Source organism: Poecilia reticulata, chromosome 3 (assembly GCF_904066995.2).
Source record: "Poecilia reticulata chromosome 3, P_reticulata-male-v2, whole genome shotgun sequence".
NCBI lineage: Eukaryota > Metazoa > Chordata > Actinopteri > Cyprinodontiformes > Poeciliidae > Poecilia > Poecilia reticulata.
The window spans coordinates 23,935,341-23,951,974 of NC_088832.1; the positions used below are offsets into that span (position 1 = coordinate 23,935,341).

General features: G+C 38.7%; 1 protein-coding gene across 3 annotated transcripts in view; it reads right to left on the reverse strand.

The window, feature by feature from the left end:
- Positions 1-530: 530 nt before the first annotated feature.
- kif26ba (kinesin family member 26Ba) overlaps positions 531-16,634 on the reverse strand; it is a 106,744-nt gene continuing 90,640 nt past the window's right edge. For all 3 annotated transcript variants that reach the window (XM_008405769.3, XM_008405767.3, XM_008405766.3), the window contains exons 19-28: positions 16,331-16,510; positions 15,939-16,249; positions 14,573-15,233; positions 13,559-14,475; positions 12,707-12,945; positions 12,440-12,574; positions 12,136-12,350; positions 8,883-9,148; positions 7,522-7,672; positions 531-5,986 (exon numbers count right to left, since the gene is read on the reverse strand). In XM_008405769.3, coding sequence (XP_008403991.2) covers positions 5,838-5,986; positions 7,522-7,672; positions 8,883-9,148; positions 12,136-12,350; positions 12,440-12,574; positions 12,707-12,945; positions 13,559-14,475; positions 14,573-15,233; positions 15,939-16,249; positions 16,331-16,510 — 3,224 coding nt within the window. In that variant the 3' untranslated portion in view covers positions 531-5,837. The remainder of the gene's footprint in view (positions 5,987-7,521; positions 7,673-8,882; positions 9,149-12,135; positions 12,351-12,439; positions 12,575-12,706; positions 12,946-13,558; positions 14,476-14,572; positions 15,234-15,938; positions 16,250-16,330; positions 16,511-16,634) is intronic.

Sequence of the window (16,634 nt, forward strand, 5' to 3'; positions counted from 1 at the left end):
CGCTGCCAGCTTCACAGCTATACTTTTCACATCTCCTTTATCTTTAGCTGTAACATCTTTAATGTAGCTACTAACTAAATATTCATCTACTGATTTGAATTTTAAATGCAATTACAAGTTTGCGACCAAGGACTCAATCTCAGTCTTTTTCTACCTTGAGCTTCAGAATTTATCTACATTTGTCCAATTACTGCCATAACAGGTGGTTTTGAGAACTACTTTGTTTTCCCCTGTAATCTCGTTTCTCTGCATTTCTGTTTCTTGAATGGCAGATTTTATGCCAGGTATAATTTTTAATACACTTCTATTAATGATTTCAGTAAATTTTATTACTTGTTGTAAAATAATATCTGATGTTTCCACATCAGATTCATAAACAGGTTTGGAAAAGCTGAAAAAGGATTGACTTTGGCTGTCCGTCCATTCATGGATCTGTCACGATCATCGTGAAAACATTTCATATTTAATGAGGATTTAACGAGCAACATAGTGCATCTTTTTTGTGTGCAAAATCAACAAAGAGTCAGATGTTAAACTCTTTCCATACATTCCTTTATTTACATCCCTCTATCTTATTTTCCATCAAAAGAGTCAGACCTTATTTCACTGAAGGAGGAAGTCTACAGTGGGCCATACAATCTTGAATTATGGAGACAGCATAGATACAACCAGAGTATTTTCACGGCATATTATCTTATTTGCCCTATGGTGGTGTTTTGTTAGACATTTACTGACATTATTAAGGATATTTTGGTACAGACACTTTTCAAACACTTCTTTAAATAGAAATTCTTACAACTTCATAAGTGTGTTTTTGTTTTTCTCTGCACATCACATTTCTCCGTAACAATTTAAAGATGCTATGTGTCAGATTTTCTGATAACACATTATAATTAGCAAAGGCTTCAGATAAATAGGTAATAATTTGGTTTAATCACGCCGCATATTTCACATGTGTGTTAAATAAACACCAAACTCTGCTGATAAGTTATTGCTTGAATTATAAAGCACTACCAAAGGAGACAGATTTGTCAGCAACTCGAAGGGGAAACCTTCCACATAGCATCTTAACACTGGAAACACGTAAAGGACTGTAGTTATCTTCTAATTAAACCAAGCTATTGATAATCAAAATTTGGGCATTTCTGTTTATACAGATTGTTATTTGAAAACTTCTCATCCTAGCTTTTATTACCTGGCATTCTTGTTCTTTCCGTGCTCATTTGCAGTCAGCTTCTCCTGTATTTGGACTTTATTAACACTGGATCTGAGATCAAGTATTCAAGATTTAATAAAGGGTTAGACTTCCAGCTTTCATTCAAGAGATTTAACAAAAACGTGTTCAGTTTTTCTAAGCATAAGCCGATGCAGCCTACAGAAAAGGACAAAAAGATGAATGCAACTTCAAAAAGAACAAAGAGCTTAGGATTTATGGGTTCAAAAGATTTTAACACGGCTTACAAAAAAAAAAATCACAGATATCATGTAATACATCAAGTCAGGAGAGTCAGTTGCTTTGGGGAAAGCTAAACCCCATGCAGAAATACTCAAATTATCTGATTACTGTAAAAATAAAGTGACTTTTATGCAATAATCATATCTATTTTGTTGCAAAGCCTAACTATGAAACTTAATCTTTTTTCAAAACTTTTGGTAACTTATGTATTTGTAAGCTTGATTTACAATTAAAATTGATTTTAAAAAGTTAGCTACTGTTAGTTTTTTGCTAACATTGTTAGCGCATCATAGCTATGCTTTCTTCTGCTACAGTAAAGAAACATAGAAGTTTAAAACTAGCTTAGCTTTAAAAGTTGTGATCATTTGTGAGCTTTTTAGTGATTTTAATAGAAGCATAAGTTTAGTCTTCTCAAAAACGTCAGCCTTTGTTGATGTGAGCCTTATATTTTCTGAGTGTCTTGATTTTAGATTTTGTTGTTGCATATTTAATAAACTTCTTCAGCAATAACTGCAATCAGCAACATTAGTTATGGAAAACAGTTTATCTTTAAAATAATTACATGTATGTGAATACAGAACAACAAACTGCGGTATTTTTAAACAGAAGAAATGTATTAAAACTCTTGAAAGAAAGCTGGATATAGTTTATGCCTCTATTATTTTTATGTTGCTGTGATTTACAGTAGCAACATTTTTTTTACTTTGTTTTTAGTTATAGATGGATAATAATCAATCATATAATCAGAGGGTTGGTGCTTTAATAAATAAAAAAAAAACTCATTAAAATTCCCCAAAGAGAAACAAATGGAAAAACTAAACCAGCAGCAACAAAGATGTAAAATAAAAAATAACTGCATATATGGCATGTGTACAGAGCATATGTATTTATATGTGGCATGGACTGAACAAAGTATGTACAGATATTTTTTTGTTAAATGCATAGAAACTCCAAGATCAGAGGATGTAAATAAATAAGAAGCTTAATTAGGGTGTTTTTGCTTTAAGCATAAAATAAATAAACTTTCATTCATGACAGATGGACTGAACTACTTTAAAAAAAAGAAGAAGAAATGGCATCATGTTAAATCCCCCAAACAATGGACACAACAAAGTCCTTAAAACCTTCTTGTCGTCTAAGTTATATCAAATCATGGCTTTTTATCACAGGTCTGCACCATATAAACATCAACGGCTCTATCTCTTTTTAACAGCCATACAGATCAAAATTACAAACTCGACAGAAAATACAGCTAAAACTACATAGATACATACAATGTATAAAAGACTCATCCATATTTTTCCTCAGTGTCATTACTGCAGACTAAATCCCTTCCTGTTGAAGTATTTTTATGTGGTAAATGCCAGAAATAAGTTTTTTTTATTACTTCAGAGTTGACATGGATGTCACTTCAAAAACACAAATTTTATTGTTAAGGCACTTTGTAACTAATTTGTTTAGATATCTGGGGGTAATGTTAATTTGTAAGACCATTTTTATCCAATCTCCAATTCCCAAACAAATGTCTTGAGATATTTCTTCAATATTTTCTTATCACGTTATTTCCTCATGACCTATGTTATCTATTTTATCATCCCTGTTGAAGGCTTGTTGCACATACAGCTCTGTAAAAACTTAAGAGCCGGCTGCAGTGAGCCTCATTGAAAACCTCATGGTTACTCCACCAAATATGGATCTGAACTCTTTCTGAGTTAAAACATTAGTTTTGTTTTTTCTAAATGAACATGAACTTGTTTTCTTTGCATTATTGGAGGTCTGAAAGCTCTGCATTGTTTTAGTTATTTTCACCATTTCTCATTTTTTGCAAATAAAATTGTTGCTTTGAATCTCAGACATGTCAGTAGTTCATAGAATAAAAGAACAATGTTCATTTTACTCAAACATATATACCTGTAGAAACTAAAACCAGAGAAACTGATCATTTTAAGTAGTCTATTACATTTTTCCAGAGTTGCATATTTCATAATATATCATAACCATCTCTGGGACACAAAACCTCCAATACTAAGATTCTTACAGTGTTAATCCTGCCAATTAGAAATGGTATCAAAGGATAAACCAGACGACTTGTGGAGCATGATAATTCTCTTCCTGAGTGTTTTGACCAATTTCTTTTGAATTTCCCCCACGATCTTACAAAATGGAGTGGTATATTTGAGGTGCTGAATTAATACATCAACAGGCTAGTTTGTAATTAACACAAATTAATCAGAAACGTCCTAAACAGTTTAAAGGTATAGCATAGTGTATGTTAACTTCTGACGTTGGAGAAAGTAGTAAAGGTTTTTTAAGCTATTCTCCCTCCCATTATTCTGGCATTTTCTAATAGAAATTATTTTGATAACCCTAACTGGCTTAAAATAAGGAAATTTTGGCTTAATTTAGGGAAAAGGTCTTTTTATACAGTGTATGTAAAAATCAAATGTCAACTGTATTTCTTTTGGTACATTTTATAAAAACAGACAAATCAAGCAAAACTTTCAAGGAATGAAACCCATAATGTGATGTTTTTGTGAAAACACGATGTGTAGCAAAGGTAAACTGGAGTTATTGGACAACAGCGATGATTCCTGTGATGGAGAAGAGATAAATATGAAGACAACATTTCTGTAGGGGAAACAGGTTCTTTCATCTATTTTATATTTTTACAAACATTTAGATCATAAAAATCTCAAGCACCATAGATAATAATATTAACAAATCTTTAGCGTTTCTATCCATTCAATGTAAATGGAACCAGGCAGAGAGCTATGACTTTTAAGAAGTTTTCATCTTGTGTAGTTTATTTATTTTAGTGTTTCAACACAATCTAATCTTACTTTAATTAATCGCTTTACTGAAAAATGTAGAATTCAATTTCAATACCATACTCTGTACTATTATATATTTTCCTTGTCGCAGTTCCTTTTAAATATTTCTTTGTCGTCACACATAGCCTCTACATGGTCCCATTGTTCCCAAATAAAAAAAGAAACCTTATTAGAAAACACACACATTTACAAATCATTCAGTTTCTTTTAGAGTAGAGCGGAACAACACGGATACAAATAACGTCCAGTCACTCAGCAGCCAGTCAATGGATGCACTTAAAAGTGGATCGGAGACGGATCTTTCCACCTCCGCTCCTGTGTGACTCCAACACTTCTTTCCTTTGTGAACATGAAAAAGCGATCACATCCGTATCGGGACCCGAGCCGCAGGAATCCTCCTGAGTCCCGCTGATCCAAACCCAGACGTGTGTCGTTTCAGAGAGAGGTCCAGGCAGAGACTGCTCCATAAATTAGATTTTTTCTTCCTCTGAGCTCTTACACACTGAATCTGAATTTCCCACGTCTCGTATCAGATTTTGCTTCGGTCATGTACAGCTCTGGAAAAAAATTGTACTGAACCCCATTGAAAACCTCCTGGTTATTCCACCAAACACTGATTTCTGAACTCTTCCTGAGTTAAAACATTAATGTTGTTTCTAAATGAACATGAACTTGTTTTCTTTACATTATTTGAGGTCTGAAAGCTCTTTTTAGTTATTTTCACCATTCCTCATTTTACTCAAACATATGCTTATAAAAAGTAAAATCATAGAAACTGATCATTTTAAATGGTCTCTTAATTTTTTCCAGAGCTGTAGTTTCTCTCATTAACAAACCAATGGTAATACACTAAAACATTTTTTTAAAAATCGAACTGGGAAACACCGACCCACAGAAAAACATCACACTAGGAAATTGCAAAATGAAAATTTCCGAGGACATCAATTTTTTTTTCTACACTAGCACCATACCAACGGCATGTACACAAAAAAAATCTGAAAGAATTGGTCTTGGTGGTGTTAGAAATGTTCTCAAGGCACTTATCTCAATCATTTCCTCTTGTCTTTCTCTCAGCGATACAATTCAGCATCTTTCTGTCGTTAAACCTCATTTACAGGTTCAGTAATGTACCTGTAAACTACATTCATCATAAGTGTAGTTTATTTTTATTTATAAAAAATGAAAATGAACTACAGGTCTGATTTCTTTTCTTCCGCCTTTTCTTTGTTGTTTTTTTGAGAAGTGGCATTTTTCTTGTCCGGTTTTCTTTTTCTCAATACATTCTTAACTTGGTGTGTGTGGCGTTAGATATTTCATTCAGTAATCTGCCGTTCTACAATCCCCTTCTCTTCTTTGAGTATTTCACTCAAACACCAAAAGCTTGATGTTTGCTAGTTTTCACTGTAGATCTCTCCATTCATTCATCTGATCTGCCCTTCTGTCCATCCAGGGGAGATGCATGAGTAACGGGTCGCTCCGTCCTTGCGCTCCTGTTGTCCACTGTTAGAATAATGTTCTCTCACTGTGGTCTCTCTGCGCCTCTCACCCATCTACCGGTGTCTTGAGGACACATCAAAGCAGGTAATCATCATAAGATGGGCTTTGCAGAAGTTAACTCTGGTTTCCAGTTTGTCGGTCACCGTTTCCAGTGCCTCCAAATACTCCACTGAGTCCACGTCGTAGGGCTGCTGCAGTTCGACTGGAACGAGGAGGAAGGAAGAATTATGTTTTTTTATGTTGGCCGATTTGGTTGTTTATTTTAGTATCCGTTTATGTAACAATGACCACTCTTCATCTCAAATAATATTTATTACATTCAATATAACATTAGTGATGATTCATAAATGTACAATTATAATCATATAATAATTAAGCAGGGAGCTTTTAATAACCACTTGTTACATTTATAACGGATGAACAAAGTGAGTTCTGGTTCTTTTTGCTGCATGGTGGAAGAAGAAAACAATTTAAAGCATCTCTTGTATTGTGTAATTGTGTAAAGTTTGGCTAAATAAAAGTTGATTATTCAAAGCATTGGTTACTATAATCATTCTTTAAAAAAGAGCATAAAAGGGGAATTTCAACTGTATTTCTTAACCAAAAGCCAACTTAATGCTTTGTGAATAAAAATATTTGTGTATATGGAACAATTCACTGCTTGAACTATTTGTAGTTTAGTTAGGCATTTATAATGTAAACATCATATTGTAATAACATTTTGTCAATTTTCTGTCCATCATCTGAAAATGCAAAAGTATGACTTAACAAATCTACCGAAATATTAATATTGTCCTCCATCTAAGGCAGGAGTGTCGACCTAATTTTGATGTTTACATCGAGATCATGAATGTAAACAAAGAGCCAGTTGTGGCAAAATGTATTGATAAAACTACCCATTAAAATGATAAAATATAAATAAATATGTATTTCTCCGGGTACTCCGGTTTCCTCCCACAGTCCGAAAACATGACTGTCAGGTTAACTGGTCTCTCCAAATTGCCCCTAGGTGTGTGAGTGTGTGTGTGCATGATTGCTTGTCCTGTGTGTCTCTGTGTTGCCCTGTGACAGACTGGTGACCTGTCCAGGGTGACCCCGCCTCTCGCCCGGAACATTAGCTGGAGATAGGCACCAGCAACCCTCCCGACCCCACTAAGGAACAATGGTGCAAGAAAATGGATGGATGGATGGATGGATGTATTTCTGCACTTCTTTAAGTTAAACATCTTTTCACATTGATGTAATTTGACAGCATGCAGATAAAACCTCCTGTGATTTGATTGGTAAAATAACATTTAAGCACACAACTGTTTTCTTGAAGGCTCTAAATAAGTGTTTTTCTAGAAGGCCACATAAAAAGCAATTGTGGGCCGGATTTGGCTCCCGGGCCTTCAGTTTGACACGTGACCCAAGTTAACAGCTTACTAATGAAGGTTCAGTAACAAAAGCTACCAGAGCTGCTTCTCTTTATCCAGAAATATTCTCTATTTCTAAAGTCTTGGGGTTTGTTTTTTTTTTGCAGAGGGTGTGTAGAGAAAATGAAGGAAGCAGTCTAGACTAAAATATGGCTAAACTATAAAGTTGAATACTAAATGCGGCTAATAAATGTGCGTGATAAATGATTGGATTAATACATTCATTGCTGACAAATGAGCTCTTAACAGCCTCCTCTATCCAGCTGCCGACGTCTTATCTCCTCTCTCACACACATCATGTTCCCTGATGTGCTACACTTACACTCAGCTGTCCATTTGTGTGGCTCCAGCATCAAGTGCTGCTTGGTTTGCTCCAGTTCTTTCTTCAGACACTGGTACTTGGCTCTGACTTCACTGATTCGCTGCTGGCGGTGCTCCAACACACGCAGCCTGGCGCTGACAAACACACCCTCCTGACACACACAAACAGAGAAAGTGCCAGCAGAGTGAAAGGGTTTTATTTACCTTTACATTTCCAGAGGAGCAACTTGCAAAGAACTTTCAGCAGGACCGTGTTTAGCATTCACACGGCTGCACACATTCACCCATCATCGATTCCCAGTTGGACCACAGTTGGGTATGTGGGACACAGAGCCGCTTCGCTGGACCAGTTGGGGGTTAAGTGGCTTTTTTAAGGCCGCTGCAGGGAAAATCTATATTTCATGCTATTTTCTCCCTCCTTCTTTTCCAAAGCTCACCACTCTTTCCCCCTTGAATACACAGAGACTTAACAATGGAAACCCAAAAACCGGCACTGTGCATATTTTTGCAATAATTTCCCAAGTTGCAGTCCGTTCCGCAAATCCCTCTTACATCAGGAAGACTCCACATTGCTCATGGTGTGTTGTGAATACTTCATATTGTAAAAAATAATTTCTTCTTTATATCTCAGTGTTTTTTCCTCCCTTCCGATTCTCTTTTCACTGCAAAAACACAAAATATTACCAAGTGTTTTTGGCTTATTTTTAGAGCAAATGTTTTTGTACACTTGAAATAAACATTTTACTTGAAATAGGAGCTTGTTCCTCAATATTGATTAAACATATAAAGGAATAAATAATATATAAATATTTAACTCATAGCAAGATGAAATAATCTGTCAGAACCAAAACTGCTTCTAAAAACAACGCAAAAAACAGCTGTTTTTTGGCATTAAGTTAATGGGTTTTTTTTTGTTGTTGTCCTGATTATTAACTCACTTTGCCGTTACCTAGCAACCTTAGTCAGGGTCAACCTGTTACCTAGCAACACAAATGGAGCTCCGACACATTTGGTCAGCTGGTTTTACTGCTGTATTCTCTATAAAATGGCTGAATTCTTGTTGTTTGTGCAGAAGGCTCCACTTTTGCTTTTCAAAGAGTTTGCCATTTAGCCATTTTCACATGGAAGTGTAAACATTGAATGGCCAGCAGCTGTTTTGGATTTGAAGTTATAAGAAACCCCAAAACAGCTCAAAATAGGCAGAACTGAGCAGGATGAAGTCTCATTATCTAAGAATAATTTTGTGTGGAAAACTGTAATAAACACGTTTCATTTGGCTCATGTCTTAACCTGTTTAAGGAAGCAAAATATGTCACCTTTAAGCTCTCTGTACCATCTTCTCAAATCTATAGTGAACCCTACCTTGCTCCCTCCTTTGTCCCTTCTCTTCTGCAGTCGCTCCACATCGTCGATCTCGTACACTTTGATCTCAATGGTTTCTGTGGATGCAGCCACACCGCGGTGGTTTGAGGACGCAGGAGGCCCCAGTGGGCCGTCCACCCAGCATGCACCTGGACTGGAGGAGGAGGAAGAAGAGGAGGTCATGGCTTGTTTGGAGGAGCGCTGAGAAGGTGACGAAGACGAGGAGTCCAGGGTCAGAGCTGGGATCAGACGTCGCCGCTGGAGGCCTGAAAGAAGAGAAAGGAGTCCGTATTTACAGGTGCAGAAAAACAATTTGATCCAACAAATATTTGTTTATTATACATTTACAAAGAGTCAAATACTTAAATAAAAAAGTCTATTCCTACTCAGCCTTTTATTTTATTTAAAATGTATGTGATTACATTAATTTGCCATGCTAAAATTGATTTTATAACCATTTTCTATCAAGTAAGCTACAATTAAACCAATTTTTGAGTTAAATATATTTTTAAAGAGATGTATTTGGAAATCTATAATATAGCCATGTTTAGCATAGTTCTTCTAATCAAACTAAAATACAGAGAAAAGTCAAATTTAGCATCAAAATGAAACCCAGCTGCTCATCCTGACCGGCTCCATTTGTTATTTTCCTGTTTGCTTCAACTGTATTCCACCCAAAATCATATTTTTCACTGAAATAATAAAAAATAAAGGAAGTATTGTTTCCTAAAAACATTGGAAACATGTAATGTTCCTCCCACTTCCCAAGTCTACACTTTTCTGTGTAAATCGTATATAAAATACACATAAATTGAGGTTTGTGATTGGGAGGGACAAATAGCAAAAATAGCTATTGATTCTGTATTTTTGCAGAATATGCATAGCAATCACTGGAGATGGGCAGAGAAATGATGGGATTCATTTGGGATTTTCATTTTAGAAATGTTATTCTATTCGTTTCCTTAATCCAATGTGTTTGTTTTGTAATTTTGACAAATTCAGGCGAGGAGTTTGTAACAAGGTTTTATTTTAACAATATTTTAAATGTGAAGTTGGTCAAATTAGTTTATGTATTATTTGAATGTATATTGTTTAGTCAGGAAATTGTTTTTTGAGACATTTATTGGTGCTTTAAGGGCTGTTGGCTGCTGTTGGCAGTTGGTGGTTACCGTAGCAACCAGTAACTGACGGCTCCCCCCCCTTTTTCTGTTGCTGTTTGTTTACAAGTATTATATTTTCACATATATTTTAGACAAATTTAATAATGTATAATGTTTCATAAGTAATTTTGCTACGTTTGGTGTATGTTTTTAACTATTATCGTTATTAATGTTGCCTGTTTTAGCTATGTTTCATTTTACAATTGATAACTGCTCATTTTGAGCTATTCCTCTGTAGTTTAGTGTTATTTATTATATCTTATTTAATGCTTAGGGACAGAAGCTGCTGGACTGATGTTAACCACCAACTTGATTTCCTCTTTTCTTACAATATACAGTGAATCTGAGTGTGTCTGTCCTGAAGTCGACTTACTGGACCTGAGACGAACAGAAGGGTTTCTCTGATACACAGAGAAATTGAGGAGGGAAGGTGTCAGTCAAATATGGAGCAATAATTAGTCTGTATTTTGAGCTGTAGTCTAAATATTATAATCACAGACTTTCCATTGAAAGCCTAAGTAAAAAAGGAGAGAGAAGATGCTAAGAGGAAAGCAGTGATTTTAATATGATTTTCCTACTGGCTTTGGTCTCAGTTCAGCCCAAAGGTCAAGCAGAGACATTTGTATTTCATTAGGACGCAGGACGGAGGGTCAAGAAAATTGACAAAAAAAAAAAAGGAATCCAATCAAATGGCAATCAGGCACAAAAAGAGATTGAGCTGGCGGTGGAATGAAAATGTCTTTTTTATCATTTTACACAAAATTCACTTTCCTCCATCAAGGCAGTCCTTTGTGCGACACCCTGAAAGCACATTGGCTCTTTGCAACAGAATCTGTTGAGGTTAAAGCAAAATAAATCCAGATTTTATGCTGAATATTCGGAAGGTGAGACCGTACACACTGGGAATGAAAGGCTAATTCCAGTTTAAATCAATAATCAGTCTCGCAGCAGACAAGGCTGCCTCTTTCCAATCTGATTTCATGCACACAGCCACCCTAATGCTGAAGCAGAAGAGAGTCATTTGACAGGTACATTAGCAAGCGCTTTGTGTTAGATTCTGGTGAATATATATTCATTACAGCCTACACCGCCACGTTCCCTTTTACCATTTCACAGATGGCTGGTCAGGGTCACCTTTCCTACCTGGCTCCTCCTTCAGACACAGCTTTCTGCTCTTTTTGCTTGTCTGTTCACTTTTTCTTGCCTGTTTTTTGGGGTAGATTTTCTCATCTTCTTTGACATCCTTTGACGTTTTAGTGTGATTTGCAAGCTGAAATTGGCTGGGAAAAATGTTTTTTTTTTCAGCTTATCTCCATTATAATTTCATTTGTGGTAATTTCTTGTCTTCTATTCAGTTTCTAATTATATCTTAATGGAAATGACCCATACAGGCAGCTCCCTTAATACCACAGGGTGGATGAAGGGTCACAAGATACCGATGAAACAAAGCTGGTCTGAATTCATTATTAACCAAAGTAATCTGACTACACTGGGAGTTTTTTGTGATGGTGATGTATTAGAGGTGACCTTGAACAGGTCAGGATAAGTCTGTTGTCTATACAAAACATGTTCATTAAATGTTTTTGCACAAAATCATTCTTGGATAATAAGATTTTCATCTGGTTGGCTCAGAATGAGCTGTTTTAGGGAATTTTGTCATTTTAAATCCAAAAAAGCTGCTGCTGGTTATGACCCCCAACTCAACATTTACACTCACACGTGAAAATGGCTTCAAATAGATGCAAACATATACAACCATACATCTTTGAAAAGCTAAAGTAGAGCCTTCTACATAAATAACAAAAGTGCAGCAACTGGTTTCTGGATGGTAAGTCAACAACAAAACTCTTCTCTTTTCCAGCAGCCATTGTACAGCACATACTGTACTAAACCCAGCTGACCAAATGTGCTGGAAATGGCTTATTTTATAGACAACATAAAACAGTAACTTATTACCCTAAAAACAGCTGGGTGGTTCTCTTTAAGCATGTGGGCTGTTTTTAGAAGCAGATCAGGCCAAAATGGAAGAATAAAATTTACAAAATGTGAATTTTGGATAAAGATCCTTTTTAGTAAATGTGTGAAGCTGTAACCTGAGTTGCTCCTGCTCTTCTTGCTACTCTTGGAGCTCCGTCGGGAGGAGGTGGTGGCTGAGCTGTGCTCGCTGAGTGAGTCTGGAGCCGAGGAAGTGCTTCCTGTGTTCTCACTACTGTCTCTTAGCATGCTCTCGTAGCCACTGCTGCCTCCGCTGTGGTAAAACAGGGCAGTTTTCCCCATAGCTGGGGGCAGTTCTCCACTCAGTACACTGCTGTTGGAGTCAAAGAAACAATCCAGTTAAGATAAAAAAAATAAATACATTTTTGGAACATCAAGCCTTGACTTCCCTGTTCACTTTACCTGTTGTCACTTGCATGGCCGCTGCTGCAGCGGTGTGGTTTCCTCGGAGCTGTGATCTTGCTGTAAGGAGAGGGGAGTGTTTGCACCACAACTGCCCTCTCCTCTCCCAGGTTATCGCCACATGCTCCACCTCCACTGAGAAAAACAAGTCAAGAAGCAAGATACAAAATAAAACATGAACAGATTAGTCATTGAAATATTTCTTTATAGCAAGATGGAAAACAGTGTGACAGCAGCTTCAACAAAATAAAATGAAAACGAATTCACCTCGCTGCTGCTGCAGGTCCTTTGTCCTCGGCTCGATCTGTGCTTCCTCCCTGGACGTGGCCCCTGGAGCGGGATCCTGCACTTCCCTGGAGGAGCTCTGAGATTCTGCTGTTGACCGCCCGCAGAGGCAATTTGGCTGTTAGACTTCCCCCCCGACTGCGGCTCAGGGACTGGGTCGACCACGATCCAGGGGCAGATCCTTGCTGCTGCTGCTGCTGAACGGGGGCCTGGACTGAGTTCTATGGTTTATTCGTTAAAGAAAAGCAACATCACATCATCAGCTCAATGGTTCACATGTGAGTTGGTAAAGAAGTTGGGTTCCTTTCTATTTTAGGGTGCATTCACACCATCCCTGTTTAATCCGCTTTCTATTTTTAATTATTGTTTGTTAGCCTTTGGGAGGTTTACATGCACAATTGGACTAACTCTAGACCACAATAAAACCTCAGTCTTGGTTCGGTTGAAGTGAAATCTGACACGGTATGAATGCATATGTGAACGCCAAGCAAACCGGAAGCCACTCCAAAAGCAGGAAGTAAACTATAGCGCAGGGCATTCTGGGTAAATATGACCAAAACAAACCAGCAAGTCTAGCTAGAGAAATGCCTTGTGGTCTTTTTTGTTACAAAAAAAACAAAAGAGAAATCCTACAACTGCTAAAAAACTATTGTTTCCTTCAGTAGTTCTTGGTGTAACGCCCCCACAGGCAAGGAGGGAAACAAGTTTCTCCAAAGACTTTGGCTTGTTTGACACAGTGCAGCAGAAAATGTAACAAATGTAATTTTGGTCCCCAAAAGAGCCGAGCTAACTAGACTGTCAGGTGTGAAAACACCCTTAGAGGCAGTTCCTTACCTTTCCATTCGGGGGGAGGCTGGAGCTGCGGCTGCTAGTCTGGGTTAAAGACTTGGTGGAGAAGCTCAGAGTCTTGGTGCTGGATGCAGAAAGACTCCTAGATTTAGGACCGCTGGTCATAAGCAATTTACTAACTGCCGAGATCTTTGACTGGCCACTGCTCTTGGCTGGTGACTGTGGAGCACTGCTTGGACTACTGCCTCCACTGAAACTGGGACTGCTGGGGTTCCCAGTGGGTGACGATACTGAGCCGGTCCGGGTGATGCTGCGACCAGTGCGAGGCATGGTGGAGTCCCCTCTGACTCCTCCTGCCCCCCTAAGGCTCTCACCTCTCTCCAGGGAAAAGCAGTCATAGTGGTGGGAGCCACTGTGCGAGCCGTGGACTCTGCCAAGGGAGTTTGTTCGGCTGGCCAGTTGTTCTAACTTGGCACTGAAGAGTCTGCTACTGTCGATGCTGGAACCGCGCTGTCTGGTGATCCCTGAATTGTCTGTAGAGCTGCTTAGTGATGACACACCATGAGTGGGTTGGGGGAGAGGACTGGCTGCCCTATTTCTCTGGTCAAGGCTGGACTTTCGTACTGGTGGAAGAGGTGGGATTCCTCCCTTCTTGTGGGAGAACAATCCCTGTTTTCCTTTGGATCCTAAGCGTTCAAGTGTGGCACGGGGACTGCAGGGTGTTGAATTGGTGACTCCAAGGTTGCGGTACTCTGTTCCACTTTCTAAGCCATCGTGGTGGTTGAGTCGGTGCCAGCCGCGGGGAAGACTTGCTGTGCGGTGGATATCTAGGCTGCAGATACCAGTCAAACATTCACCTTGGACAGCAACAGTGATCATCTCGCAACCATCCACAACTCTCTTGAATGAATCTGGAGAGGAAACCACTTCACCGCCTGATCCAGAGCTACTGTGATCCCCACCTAAGGAGAGAGTTCACATGAAAATGAACTCAAATAATAAAGAAATAATACAAGCTAAATATATTTTGCTTGAGGACAATATCTGCTTGTTTCTTACCGTCCTTGCAAAGGTTCCTTCCATGGCTCTTTAAAGGCTCTACTTCCCTTTTTTCTGGCTTCACTTCACAGATAAGTTCTCTAGGCCTTCCTTCCTCCATTCCACGTTTCAACCAAGGGTCTTCAAAGTTGATCTCACTGGAGATGGAGGCTAAAAATTCAGCTTTAGCTTTCCCTGTGTCTTTCATTAAGGTCGTCTTTATTGGGGAGCAGAGGATTGTGGGCTCATGTATAATCATGGGTTTGACAACCATGCAAGGATGAACACTTATTGTAGTCTTGAAAGGGGAAACATTTCCAGGCCCAGGCAGAATCTGAATGTTAGTTTTCGCCATAGACGGTGGCAGTTTTCTCTGCCTGTCTCTACTTGGAGTCCCTTTATCCGACACCTTCTCTGATAGAACCAGCTCTCCTTCCAGACTGCCTCTTCTTGAACTTTCCCCACTCCCACATCCATCCAAAACCTCAACTTCAAAGCTTTGGCTGGCTTCAGAATCAGCCAGTGCCTCCCCCTGCTGACTCTGAGACTGGCTGAAGCTGTGCAGAGACTGATCTGCTTCGCTGCACATGCTGAGATCGCTCATCCAAGAGGACATGGGTGATCCGGAGTTTGACATTCCTGTGGCTAAAGTTTCGCCAGTCCGCAACTTGGCCATCGCCACCTGCAACAGTGAGCAACACAGTCAGGCATCCAGAAATCCAACATGCAGTGATAAAGGCTTTAGTTTACTACAGTGTCTGTTAATAGTATTCAAGTGTTTTAGGCTTTTGTTACATTGCAACTACAAACAAATTCTTTGTATTTTATTGGGATTTTATGTCATACACACTCTGACAACACACTTACATGACTTTTAGATGGAGTTTTATTTCAACAATTGCTTTCCTTTTGCCACTGCTCTAAAACACTAAAACATTTGATCTTTGCAGCCTCTCCAGAGTTACTGTAGATCTCTTGGCTGCTTTTCTGATTAAAGTTATCTTTGCCTTGTGTCAGTTTTGGTAGCTTTGCAGTTTTGCCACATTGTTTCCATGTTCAGATGATGGATTGAATCGCTCTCTATAAGATGTTGAAATTTTTGTTTTAGAAGCTGGTTCACTTCTCCTCAGATAATTTCTGGAACCAATTGGCTAAAGTCATTGGTAAAAAATTAGAATACCACATATCTATTGCCTTTGACTTCAGTATTATGCACTGCCTTGTGTTGGTCTATCCTGAAAAATGCTAATGATATACACTTTAGGTTGTTGTTTGTAATGTGACCAAATGCTTTAAAAGTTTAAGGATTACATGTGAATATTTTTGCAAACCACTGTAAGTCTGCTTCAGCACTCGCCAAAATAAAAAGCCAAACAGTCCCACCAACCTCTGCCATTGCCACCACATCCTTAACCCCTGTGTTTGCTGCAATTCCTGAAGACAGGTGGTAACTTTCCATTGCTCCATCTAAAGCAGCGTCACCGCTAATGCTGATGGGTTGAGGTTCTAAAGCGAGGGCAGCTTCAGAGCCACAGTCACTGTTAAAGCTGATGATGCTCACTGGACGACAGACCAAGCTCCGGTCTTCAACAAGAGTTGTAGCAACAATGTCCTCTTCATCTCTGCAGGCCGTGGTGTAAACTATATCATCCTCTCCAGGGAGAAGAGTCCCACTTCCTCCTACAGATGCTGCTGCAGCTAAGGTTTTAGAAGGAAGAGAAAAACTTACTGTTTCAAGCATATCCATCAGTCACAGGTGTCTAATGTTCATGTGATTACCGTCTTTGTGTGTGTCCAAAGGTATCGGTGGGACGTCGTCATCGCAGAGTGTCTCAGCTGAGCCCAGGCTGGCAGAGAGGGATGCGGTTGGCTCTCGGACTTGTGGGCTCATCCCTGCAGGAGAAGTCCTGGACAGCAGCGACTCTGTGGAGGAGCGACCACTGTCTGCAGCCAAACTGTCTGTAGAGTCACAGGTGCACAGTTAGCATTGAAATTAAATCGGTTTTCCAAGTTCGGAAAGCATGCATCAAAGTATTTGGGAAATTCGTTACATGGTGCATTCATCTGTTATAAGCTACTATTC